Raw genomic sequence first — 12,244 nt, 5'->3', positions numbered from 1 at the left:
TGTCACGCTCGAGCAGTCGGGATTCCCCGGCTCGGTGGTTTGGGGCGGGGTTCTGCGTTCAGATGAAAGATTTGTCCGTGAGTGGAATCTCTGCTACCGAGGCGGCTTCTCTGAGCGGCGAGGCTTAAGAAAAGCAGCCAGATGGCTGCTGCTAATAGACGGCAGTTGTGGCTAGAGCCGTCATCCGGGCTCGGAGCCCGGTTGTGCTGGGCACTGTGTGTGAAAGCATAATGAGAAAGGGGGTCCCCGCCCCGAAGAGCCCCGATAGCCAGCCCAGGAGGGGCCATGCGACCTGCTCGGACACTGCCATGCAGGCCGTTCTCAGGGTGGTTTCTCTCCCGCTCTTGAGGACGGTTATCCAAGTAATCCCTCTAGGTGTGAATCGCGAGGAGTTTGTCTGACATCTACCGCGCTGGGCCTTGCCTCCGGCTCTAGATTGTGGAACCTGTGGGGAATGACTCTCGTCCTGCCTGCTAAAGAATGGCAGCGAGGAATTGGAACTGGATCTAGTAGAAAGGTATCCAACCCTGATCTCCCAAGCCCTGGACGGGCGGGATCTTGTCTAGATCAAGGACCAGTCAAGGACTCTGTCCACACTGAGGGCCTGCTCCAAAATTGGTGTTCTGCAGGAGCGAGGGAGCTCTCTGGGGGAGGTGGAGATGGCGTTATCGCAGCAGCTGGCCTGGCCTCTGGAACTCCCTCCCCCCAGAGATCAGGGAGCACACACCTTGCCACCTTTCAGCATGTTTCTTTGACCTGGAACTTTCTCCCCGGTAAACACAAGAGCGCTCTGTTCATGGAGCGGGGAGAGAAGCCAAGCGATCTATGGGTCAGCGACCTCTGACAATGTAGGGTACTGCCAATCTCCGGTAGTGAGGGAATGCTGGCTACAATAGACCCTGCATTGCTAGGGTTGCCAACTGTCTAATCACCCATGCCCTGCCCTGCCCCTTCTCCGAGGCCCCGCCCCGCTCACTCCATCCCCCATCCCTCTGTCGCTCGCTCTCCCTACCCTCACTCACTTTCACGAGGCGGGGGTTGGGGTGTGGGAGGGGGTGTGGGCTGCGGGGTGGGGCCGAAGGGTTCGGAGTGTGGGAGAGGGCTCCAGGCTGAGCCTGGTGCAGGGGGTTGGGGCGCGGGGGGCGTGGGGCGTGCAGGCTACGGCCAGGAGGCACTTACCGCGGGGGGCTCCCAGTCGTCGGCGCAGCGGGGCTAAGGCAGGCTCCCTGCCTGCCCTTGTGCCACTCCCAAAAGTGGCTGGCATGTCCCTGTGCTGTGGCCCCGGGGTGTGTGTGTGTGTGTGTGATGGAATGGGGCTGTGTGCGCTGCCCGTGCCCACAAGCACCACCCCCACAGCTCCCACTGACCACAGTTGCCAGCCAATGGGAGCTTCAGAATCGGTGCTGGGGGTGCGGGCAGTGTGCAGAGCCATCTGGGTCCCCCAGGGACCACAGGGATGTGCCAGCCACTTTTGGGAGCGGTGCAGGATCAGGGCAGGCAGGGAGCCTGCCTTAGCCCTGCTGCGCCGCCAGACTTTCAGCATCTAAAATCTCCCAGTTTGGCTTCAGTAGCCTCCGGGAAATAGGGCCTGGAGGGCTGGCAATCCTATGCATTGGTGAGACTGAAGCTGGCTTCCCCGTGCTAAGCCAGAATTACCCACCGCTTCTCCAATCCACATGGCTTGTCACATGCCAGAGCTTCTCCTAAGATAGAACCTTTCTGGCAAGTTTTGAGCAAATTACAGGAGGCATTTTGGAGACTTGGAAGGTTGGCTGGTGGTTTATATTACAACAGTGCCCAGAGCCCAGCGACCCCCATCAAAGATCAGTGCTGGGTGCTGTTCATACCTTAGAAGCAGGAATGATAGATAGCACCACCTAGAGTTAAGGTTACCTGACACTTCCCATTACAAGTCCCTGTTTTCAGTTGCTTGTAACTTTACCAAACTTTAACCAGTTGGGCTGGAATTTTCCACATTTGGGCGTCTGCCTCCAGCTGATTTTTTTTTTTTTTTTTTTTTAAGTTTTAGCAAAAATAGTTCAGTTCTTTGAGAACGAGTTTAGGGGGAAATCCATTGTTTTGCCCATGTTAAAGAAAACAACTCTTCTAACAGTTGTGTTGAAATGCTCTAGCGCCCCCATGCTTTGTCGCAGGGACTTGAAACTAGGCCTGGGGCTAGCTCTGGTGTCCGAGAGATGTCCTCTGCTGTCCCTGTGAAAAGCGGCCCAAATTTGGTCAAGTTATAAGCCTCTGAAAAATTGCAGTTTGCACGTGCATCTTCACCACTCTTGTGATTTGCACCCGTGCAAGGCTCTGAGCCTTGTGGGAGTAAAGTGTACCAAAGCTGAGAAGGCAGAGCACGGTTCTACTCTGCTGCGTGGCTCAGGCTTGATATTGACCCTAAGATCCAGAGGAAGAACCGTCAAGTTGGAGCTGACCCCGAGGGGACGCGACCTCAGGTGTCGGGTTTGGGTTGGGGCAGGCGTGGAAATGACTGAGGATGCTGGGATCAGGTTTGGGTCGGGCTTTACAAGTAGGCCCGAGCAGGGCAGGGACGGGCGCTGGGGGATGACTTGGCAGGGTGGGGGCCGTGGCAAATCGTCCTTTGTTTACATGGGCTGGCGGCTGGCGAAGGCAGCCCTGCCAAGGGAGGGAGTGGTGTGTTCGCACCAGCTGCTTCCTGCCTTGCTAGACAGACTCAGCTGCCAGGGGAGCAGTGTGGCCAGCTGGGACACCGCGCCGGGCACCTCCTGCCCCGCCACCCTCCTGGGGCTGCTGCAGCACTACAGGAAGTCCAAAGAGGTGGCGCTCGGTGGGCTCTGCAGGTGAGTACTTCCACTGCGCCACCCGACCCACCCTGTGCCCAGAGCCTTGCTGCGGGGCCGGGCAGGAGGTGGCAGCAGATGGAGGGGAGGGGGCTGCCCCGTGCCTGCAGGACAATGGGGCCGTCCCACTGCCTGGGCATGCGGAGGGCTGTGGCAGGGCTGGGGTGGGGGCATGGGTGGGGGCAGGGCAGGTTTGGGAAAGGCAGAAGGAGGTGGGTCTATTTGCAGCACCCCAGCCGTGCTGCTCCGCTGACTCCGGCTCCCGCTGCTCTGTGCCTGACCTTGCCACCCGGCCCAGACCCGGCGAGACGTGGCTACAAGTGCCAGGTTCAGGTCGGCTGTGAAAACAACTCAGCGCTCTGGGGCCAGGTTCAGATCGGCTGTGAGCTAGTCGCATTGGGGTTGGGCTTTAAAATGAGCCCTGAGCAGACCAAGAATTCAAGTCCATCAAGTCCATTTTGGTCCTTAAATTGCATTTGAGGAAACTAGCTGAGCGTAGCTGCCCAGAGGCCATAGATCGCCTGTTACTCTCTTGGAAGTTGCTCTCTCTTCTCTGAGCCAGATGGTGCCAGGCCTTATTAGCCATCTCCCCAGTCAGGCCTGGGGGGAACCTTCTCCTGGGTTGCCATCTGTCCAGCCAGATGCATCCCTAACACCACGGTTTTCCCCTCTCCCTGTCCCTTGCCTGCCTCTCCTCATTTGCCTGTTGTTCCTTAAAACACCTGGGCCCATTGCTTCCCTATCAGTCTTTCCACTCCTTTTTCCTCTCCTTGGCTTAGCCGTCTGGCTGCCTGCAAAGCAGCCCAGGGTTAGATTCTGGCCTGAGGAGTCAGGATTCCTGGGTCTGTTCCAAGCTCTGCTCCCAGCACCACGTACGTTACTGCTCGCACCTCACCCTGCTTCACAAAGTGTCGTTGTCGCCATTTTACAGTTAGGGAAACTGAGGCACGGAGCTGGGCTGTCAGAGCTAGGACTAGAATGCCCAATCCTGTGCTAAGCCAGTAGACGGGGCCTGATCCTGAGATGCGCTATTATTTGCGGTTCCCTTGGACTTCAGCAGGAGTTGTGGGTGCTCAGCCTGTCTCGGGATCATCGGGGGAACTCCTGCGTGTGACTGATACGCAGTCTGCCTCGCCAGGGCCATTCCCTCAGACTTGAATGGGGATGGCCGACTGGCTAATCGTGTCTTGCTGATTGCCGGTGTACATCACCTAGCACGCTGGGTCTTGGGCATTTACTGCAATGCCCATATTACATCATAATCTCTTCGGAGCCAGGACCCAACAGGCATTCGAGGCATGTGACGTGTGTGGCATCTTTTGGGCACCGGGTGAAAATACTACAGCATTGTGGGTAATCGCGCAGAATTCCAAATGGGTATGTTGTGTGTAATGGACTGGAGAGCTGGTGAGAAAGAGCTCTGTAGTGCCTGGCTGTGATCAGGGCCGGCTCTGGCTTTTTGGCCGCCCCAAGCAAAAAAAAAAAAACAGGGCGGCCAGAACGGCAAAGCAAAAAAAAACAAACAAAAAACATGCGGCGCGGCCAGAGCATGGATGCAGGGGGACCGGCTCTGGGGGGGGAGGGGGAGAGAAGGGGACAGCCTGGGCTACAGCAGGGGCGCTGCCACGTGGCCCCTCCCGCTGCGCCGCCTCCTGCTGCCTGCCACAAGGGCTCCGCTCCAGTCGGAAGGGGGGGAAGGAAGAGGACTGCCCTGCAGGGTGCTCTGGTTCTCCATGCCGCCAACAAGAACAACAACAACAAAAAGTGGCCATGCCGCCCTAGGATTGGGCAGAATGCCGCCTTGAACAGTCTGCCGCCCCAAGCACCAGCGTGCTCAGCTAGTGCCTGGAGCCGGCCCTGCCAGTGGGCTTTGGATTCTGGGTCTGAGCAACATCTGGCGGCAGGTCTTTAGAGATGTCCCAGGGAAAGGTGGGCGGCTGTCGTGCTTGTGCAGTGGCTGGAGCAGGGAGCTGGTAGCCCCGAGTGACAACCCCAGTTCTACCACTGCCTTGGCCAAGATCCCACCGTGAGTCATGGAACCGCAGGGACTGGGGGAGAAAGAGACTGGCTCCAGCGATGCTGTGGGGGGAGGCCTGGGCTGGATTAGCTCCTGGTGGGGTCAGTGTGTCTGTGTTTCGTCGAAGGTGGCCAGCAGCACGCTGCCTACGCTGGGGTCTGGGAAGCTGGGGTTTGGGGAAGCCAGAGAGAAAGTGGCCCAGTACGGCGGTAAGCAGCGGGGTGCCAGTACGGTGAACGGCCGGGAGGTGCCGTGTCAGTTCATGCAGGAGGATTCATGCAGCCCTTTAGGAGAAGATGCCACGGCTAGTGGAAATTCCCAGGCTAGTGCTGCAATAAGAGCAGTGGGGAGATGTGGCTGGGCAAGGGCTGCTTTCTGCTGATTCCTGGGAGGACTTTGGAATGGTTTGCATTCCGCGGCGATAAGGGGCCCGGAGAGCGTCTCAGGAATTCAGGGGAGGGGATCTGTGCTGGAGAAGAGCAAGAATCAGCCAGAGCTTCCATCCTGCATGGCAGAAATGCACCTGGGCCCCTCCCTCCGTGGGAATTCTCTGCTGAAGGGAGAATCACTGTTCGCTTAGAAACCTGGCTCCTCTGGGGCGGGACACAAATCCGGAGGCCCTGATCACTTATAGCAAAGGAGAATAATAACAATGACACTGTTTGGAGGCCACTCGGATGCCTTCACCTGGGATGCAGTGTCCCCTTCCAGCCACCCTGTCTCAAAGGCCAGCGGAGAAATAAAGGCGGTTTCCAGAGCAGCGCTGGAAACGATTAGAGACCATTATTAGTTACTAGGTACAAACCCAGGACAAAAAGACAGTCTCCGCCCCAAAGCGCTCGCAGTCTAATCGGGAGAGACTGGGCCCAGTTTGCTCTGGCTGGTCGGGAATTTTTCGGCAGAATGTCTTCATTGGAAAAAGCCGATTCGTCAACACTGGCACTTTGTGTGGAAACCCAGCGGTTTGGATGAAACTTTGTTTCTCAGGTCCAGGCTGGAGTCTCTGGTCGACGCCAGCGAGGGAGAACAGGTTACTGAAGAATGGCCAATAGGCTGGTGGCTAGGGCACGCTCAGGGACTGTGGGGACCCAGGTTCAAATCCGTGCTTGCTCTGATTCTCTTTCCCTTGCCCAGTGGAGATAGGTAATTGTTTATACAAGGTGCAGCAGCTCCCGCAGGTGAAAATGACTAATAGCTCAGTGATCAGTGTAGGGATCCCCAGAATTCTTGCTTCCTGGCCAGCCCTGCTGTTTACCTCTGGCCTTGTCTACTCTGAAAAGATTTGCTGCTTTCGCTATCCTGCTCTAGTTAAAGCAGCCACCCACCCTCCCCATACAGATACAGTTATACTGGCAGTGGAGAGCGCTACATCCCGTAAAGCGGCTATAAAGAGCTGGGCCAGGCTGTACGAACCCCGCACTAGACAGGAAGGGACTGTGGGCTGGAGCCATCCCGCCCTGCTGCAGCTGCAAGGCATGTTGGGACTGGAGGAAGGGTTCAAACGGGGGGAGGCCCAGCTCAGTAGGAGGTGGCTTGGGGAGGACTGACCTAGGGTCACCAGACAGCAAGTGTGAAAAATTGGGACGGGGGTGGGGGGTAATAGGAGCCTATATAAGAAAAAGCCCCAAAATCGGGACTGTCCCTATAAAATCGGGACATCGGGTCACCCTAGACTGACCCTTGGTTCTCCAGCTCCAGGGGAGAAGCCCAACAAAGCCTGCGTCGTAGCTATGGTCTGTCCGAACTCGCGGAGAGAAAGGCAGGCCAGGCTACCAATGATTACCAAGCTGCTTTCTGCTCAGGGCTGGCTCCAGGGTTTTTGCCGCCCCAAGCAGCGGGGAAAAAAAAAAAAAAAAAGCCACCATCGCGATCGGCGGCACTTCGGCGGCAGCTCCACCGTGCCATTTTCTTCTTCGGCGGCAGGTCCTTCCCTCCGAGAGGGACCGAGGGACCCGCTGCTGAAGAGCCCGACGTGCCGCCCCTTCCTCTTGGCCGCCCCAAGCACCTGCTTGCTGAGCTGGTGCCTGGAGCCGGCCCTGGCTGTGATCACATGACATGGGTCAGCGTTACGGCATATTACATCCTTGTCCATCAGCTGTTGGGCTGTCTTTGTGTTCGTGGTGTGTGTGGGTTTTGGCATCGCTCTGGAATCTCTCTCAGTGGGACGTATTGCTCCCTTAACATGTCCCTGTCGGTTTAAATGCTGCATCCCAAATCTCTTGCGTCCTGTTCCTGAGACAAATTGTGCACCTGTTTGATCATCTGCATTGACAGACTGCTCTTCAGCTCCAGCGCACGTGTGACTTCCGGTTCCACTGGTTCAAACTCTTCACGACGCTTGTGCCCAGGGGGCACCCCTCACGTGCAAATGCGGTGACTGTGAGTGTGCACAGAAAGTGGGCATTTGCACGTACCGTATTTTCACACACAGTAACAGAAATCGGGCGTGCAATTGGGCACTCCGTTTTCCCACATGCAGTTTCCCACTTCACTTTGACTATTGGGCTGTTGATCTTTATTGAAAAGGTGACCCTGGCAGTCCAGGAGCTGGGATAGCTGATCCTTGGGGCTAATGCCACGTGTACCAGAGCAGATTAGCTGTAGGGCTTGCAGTTCTTCCATCTATTTCGCTCCTCCCCCCCACTCCAACCCTATATACCAGCCAGTGATCTGCTCCAGTCCCCACTCTGCCCCAGGTGCCCCGGGGGAAATGGGCTCCATTACAGAGCTCTGAGACGTCTGCATGGGGCGATGAACGGCTGGGGCCATCCGAGTTTGTGGCCTCTGCTTATTTTCACTCGGGCCTAGTGCAGCGGGAGAGAGAAATGCGGGGTGTGAAGGGCGAGGAGCAGTGTGGAGAAATGATGCTGAGTCCTGGCTTTGCCAGCTGCTGCCAGATGAAGGGAGCGTTGAGGGTAGGGCTGCCACCCGTCCGGGTTTTACCCGGACGCTCCGGGTTTTGGCTTCTGTGTCCAGGGGCCATTTAAGGTTGCCAGGTGCCCAGTTTTCGACCAGAAAGTCCGCCTGAAAAGGGGACCTGGCAACCCTAAATGGCACCTGAACCAGGAGTCCAGTTACCGCGGGTCGGGGGGAGGGGCCGGGTCATTAACCCGTTCCAGTATCTGCTCAGCTGGGGCCGCCTCCTACCTGCAGGCAGGCTCCTTGAGACAATCCAGCGAGTGTCAGGGGCGGGGCCTCGGGGGGAGAGGTGGGGCAGGGGGCGGGGCCTCGGGGGTAGAGGTGGGGCAGGGGCAGGGCCTCGGGGGTAGAGATGGGGCAGGGGGCGGGGCCTCAGGGTAGAGGTGGGGCAGGGGCGGGGCCTCGGGGTAGAGGTTGGGCAGGGGGCGGGGCCTCGGGGGGAGAGGCGGGGCAGGGGCAGGTCCTCGGGGGGAGAGGCGGGGCAGGGGCGGGGCCTTGGGGGTCCAGTTACCAGCAGTTAGAAAGGTGACAACCCCAGCTGAAGGGGGCTACCCCAGCAGCAGTGGCTGGAGGGGGGTCCCTGCAGGGGCAGGCCGTGTGCTAAGGGGCCCTGAGGCATATACAGGAGCAGCAGCTGCTGCACCTTTCTCAACCCGAAACCCCCCACCCCAAGCAGGGGCCGCGTAGCTGCAGAGCACCCAGTACAGTGCGACCCGGATCCCGATTGGGGCCTCCGGGTGCTGCGGCTCAGACCCTAAACGAGGGCAGCGTGTGCTCCCTTAGTAGTTGCAGCATGTCCGGGCCCCGGCTCTGCACCCCCCCGCCCTCCCCGGAGCATAGCGGGGGCTCGAAGCACCTTTTTGCCTAGGGCTGAGCAGGGCCTGCGAGTGACTCCCTTTTAGTCACACTGGCAAAGCACATGCGGTGGCCCCCTCTAGTGGCTGGTCCACAGCAGATAAAAGCCCACTAGTGCTGCCAGCCAGAGGAGTTGCTCCTTCAGCTTGAGCGGGCTGTGCAGCGGTGCTGAAGGGCCGAGGTCCGAACCCCTCTGAGGACCTCGGGCCTGGTCGTTACGCTTGCTCAATACAATGGGATTCAGCACCAGCGAGTCCCACCTACAGCGATCGCTCAGCTCAGGCTCCGATGTGAATTCCTTGAAACCGTTTCCTGTTGCTGCGCTTCCTCGCCTCCCCATGGCTGCTCCGTGGGGTGCTGGGTTAGAGGAGTGGGTGGGTTGTCAGCTCTGACTGGCTTTGCTGTCCAAGACGGTGAATCTAGTCACCCCCTGGCCGTCCTGGTTAGAGACGGTTCATGCCACCGGCTCTGCCTCAGCACAGACGCACCTAACAGAGCTCGCTCGGTCCGTCGGGCGTCTGGGAAACATTACCTGCTCTCCTCTGATGGATTAAAGCCCCAGGTCTGCACAGATCAGCCCCACATAGTCTGCAGCGTTGAGGAGCTGCGAGCCGAACCGTCGACTTGCTGGGTGGAATGGCCTCCTGGCATGGGCCACTGTTCACGGCGGGGCTGCTGGGCAGGGGTGCAATAGAGGGACGCGTCCCAAGCCCGTTGCAGGGAGCCAGGAGAGCGTCTCCCTGCCCAGAGCCGGCGTCGCCGCGAAGCTCCCGCGCTCTGTGAGGGACGGGACTGATCCGAAGCACCAGCTGGTGCTCGGTGGAGCTCTAGAGCAGGTGTTTCCTGAGCATGCTGACTCTCCAGCCCTGGGAAGTGAGGGGGATCTGTAACCTCGCCAACTCTAACCCCTTCCCTGCGTTACCACCTGGCTCCTAGAGAGTGTCCGGGGGCCGGTCGCCAAGCGCTCTACAAGACAGTAAGCATCTTTATTCCCATTTCAGAGATGGGGAAACTGAGGCACTGGGTGACCTTGGGAAAGTCACTTCAGCAATCCAGTGGTAGAGCCCGGGTCTGCTGAGTTCCAGTCCCAGTGCTCTATCCATTGCCTGCTGGCTACCCCAGTTCCTTTTTGGCTCCAGGCACCGTGTGGGAATGGTCGCCTCAGTTCGAGGGCCATACAGCCCTGTCGCAAGGCGGGGCTAGGCACGTATGAATTGGGGGGGATGTTGAGGGACCCAGAGGTGATGCTGCCATGACCAACAGCAAGGTCAGGAGTAGGCCAGATCTCCCAGCTCTAACCCCTGCACGACGCTGCCTTCCAGGGGCTTGGCTATTGACTCTTGGCTTCAATTCCTTCTCCATTCCAGGCTACAGTGTTAAGTGCGAGTACACCGCGCACAAAGAAGGGGTCCTGAAAGAAGAGATGATGCTGTCCAGCGAGACCCACGATGGTGCCTGCGTCAAAGTGGTCGTTCAAGCCCGGGTCATGGGTAAGTATCCCTCTAAACGGCGCTGGAAACGGGGTCCGGTGCCTTTCACTGCATGGGCCGTCTGGAATCCAGCCCTGGTGAGTGACTGCAGCCTGACCAGCGGCTGCAGCCCACTCCTAGGGGATTTAGGACGCATCAGGCAAGGTGTTTCCAGCCAGAGCATGGGGACGATCTCCCCTGGAATCCTGTGCACAATTCTGGTTACCCGTGTTCCAGAAAGAGGCATTGGGACTGGCACGGGGCAGAGGAGGGCTGCTAGGGTGGCCCGGGGAATGGAGAGCTGTCTTAGGACAGCACGGTGGAGGAGCTTGGCAAAACGCAGGCTGAGAGGGGATCTGATTGCTCTGTAAATCCCCTGGGGGCGGGGAACCAGGGAGGGGGAAGAGCTAGTGAAGCTAAAGGATAGTGGTGGCCCAAGAGCCAATGGGGAGAAACTGGTCAGGAGTAAATTCAGGCTGGGAATGCAAAGACTGTGGGGAACACGCGGTCGGAGTGGTGGCGGCGGGGCCGGAGGGAGGGATTCATGCACGGTCAGAGCAGTGGCGGTGGGCGGGGGGGGGAGACACAGTCTCACTAGTTTGAAGATGGAGCTTGCTTGGCATGTGATCGGGCTGGTGTGTGGGGGTTGCCTGTGATAACAGGGGCCGGGCTCGGTGACCCAGCAGGTCCCTTCCAGTCCGGTGCCCCCAGGTGATCTGGGTTTGGCTGTGGATGTTTCATAGGTCTGCTGGCTCCAGGGCCGCAGAGCGAAGTTGCTTCACAAGCAGGACGATGACCCCGGTGAGCTGGCCCCTGGCTGTGTACGAGGGCGTCAGGGGCCGAGTCTCCCACCTTTCAGCCGTGCACACGGGGCAGGTGTGTGGGCAGAGACACGGCCCAGCCCCTTGGTGGCGTTTGTAACCTTCCCTTCTGACTCTCCTCCTGAGGAGAGAGCTGTGATGGAAACCCCCGCTCCCCCACCTCGGAATGCCCCAGCCGCGCTGTAGCCGACTGAGAAGGATGGGGCTGGGTAAAGAAAAGAGAAGCAGGTTCCCACTCCTGGAGATGGGTCCAGTGGTTTGGGTGCTAGCAGATTGCCTACGTGACGTAGGGCCGGATTTTTCAAGGTACTTAGGTGCCTGGAGGCTTTTGAAAAGCCCACCCGGCGCCTACCTGCATCTTTAGGTGCTAAATCCCTTGACAATCTGGCCCATAGTCTCTGTGCCTCAGTTTCTGTCCATCCAGTGGCGAAAGCAGCACTGTCCCATTATACACTGAGGATTGTGAAGCACAGGGAGAACAGAGACCACGTAAGTACCTTAGGGGACAGAGATGCCCCTAGAGCCCCCTGTTATTTGCCTAAGGAGAGTGGGAGAAAAACAGGAAGGCGGGGGGAGGGGTTCTTAACTGCAGCGGCCATCTGCACTAGGGTCCCAGCCACTATAGACACCCCATGCTGCATGCCAGGCTGCACGCTACGGGGATCTGACAGATCCACCCTCTGTCACCGTCCCCTTGGGCCCGGCGAACGTCGCTTGGCTTTACCGGGACGCCGGGGGAACGGGGATGGATACGGACGCTCCTGGGGCTCCACGTAGAGCGTTCAAAGCTGTGATGCTGACCCCTCGCTCTCCGGTTTACATGGGCTGAGGTTTCCTAGCGAAGGGGAACTCCGGGAGGTGTGTGTGGGGGGGTGTCTCTTGCCATTCTCAAGCCAGCCGGGCGGGGTTGAATTGTCTGATTGTGGATTTGCTGCTTCTCCCTGCCCTGCGTGCATTGTGGGCAGGGCTGGGCTGAGGCAGGGCGAGCGGCGGCGCGACACTTTAAATCTGTCTTCGGTGCTTGGTTGGGGTGTCGCACCGAGGCTGGGAGCCAAACGGATGCCCAGATTTGGGGCTGGGAAGGAATTTCCCAGCTCAGATGAGCAGGGCCCTTGTGGGTTTTCACCTGCCTCTGAAGCCTGGGACACAAGCCGTCTGATGGATCATGTGGGCACATCTCATCTGATCAACCTCCTTGGGCACTGGCTGCCCCTCGGTCCCTCCTGTCCCTGCCTGGGCCACACAGCAGTTGGTTTCTTGGGGACTGAAATGCTGAGTTGGACCCGAGTGACCAGGTTCCCTGCAGGGGTAACAGGGCGGGATGGAGCGGCCTGGGCT

At 58.7% G+C, this 12,244-nt stretch overlaps 1 protein-coding gene across 2 annotated transcripts in view; it reads left to right on the top strand.

Moving 5' to 3' along the window:
* The window catches only part of C5H20orf27 (chromosome 5 C20orf27 homolog), a 156,715-nt gene that overhangs the window by 131,614 nt on the left and 12,857 nt on the right, over nucleotides 1–12,244 (top strand). For both annotated transcript variants that reach the window (XM_034771760.1, XM_034771761.1), the window contains one exon: nucleotides 9,984–10,106. In XM_034771760.1, coding sequence (XP_034627651.1) covers nucleotides 9,984–10,106 — 123 coding nt within the window. The remainder of the gene's footprint in view (nucleotides 1–9,983; nucleotides 10,107–12,244) is intronic.

The sequence above is a fragment of the Trachemys scripta genome, chromosome 5 (assembly GCF_013100865.1).
Source record: "Trachemys scripta elegans isolate TJP31775 chromosome 5, CAS_Tse_1.0, whole genome shotgun sequence".
Taxonomy (NCBI): Eukaryota; Metazoa; Chordata; order Testudines; family Emydidae; genus Trachemys; species Trachemys scripta.
Note: the sequence above shows the minus strand (reverse complement) of the source record. Positions and strands in the feature narration are given on the sequence as shown.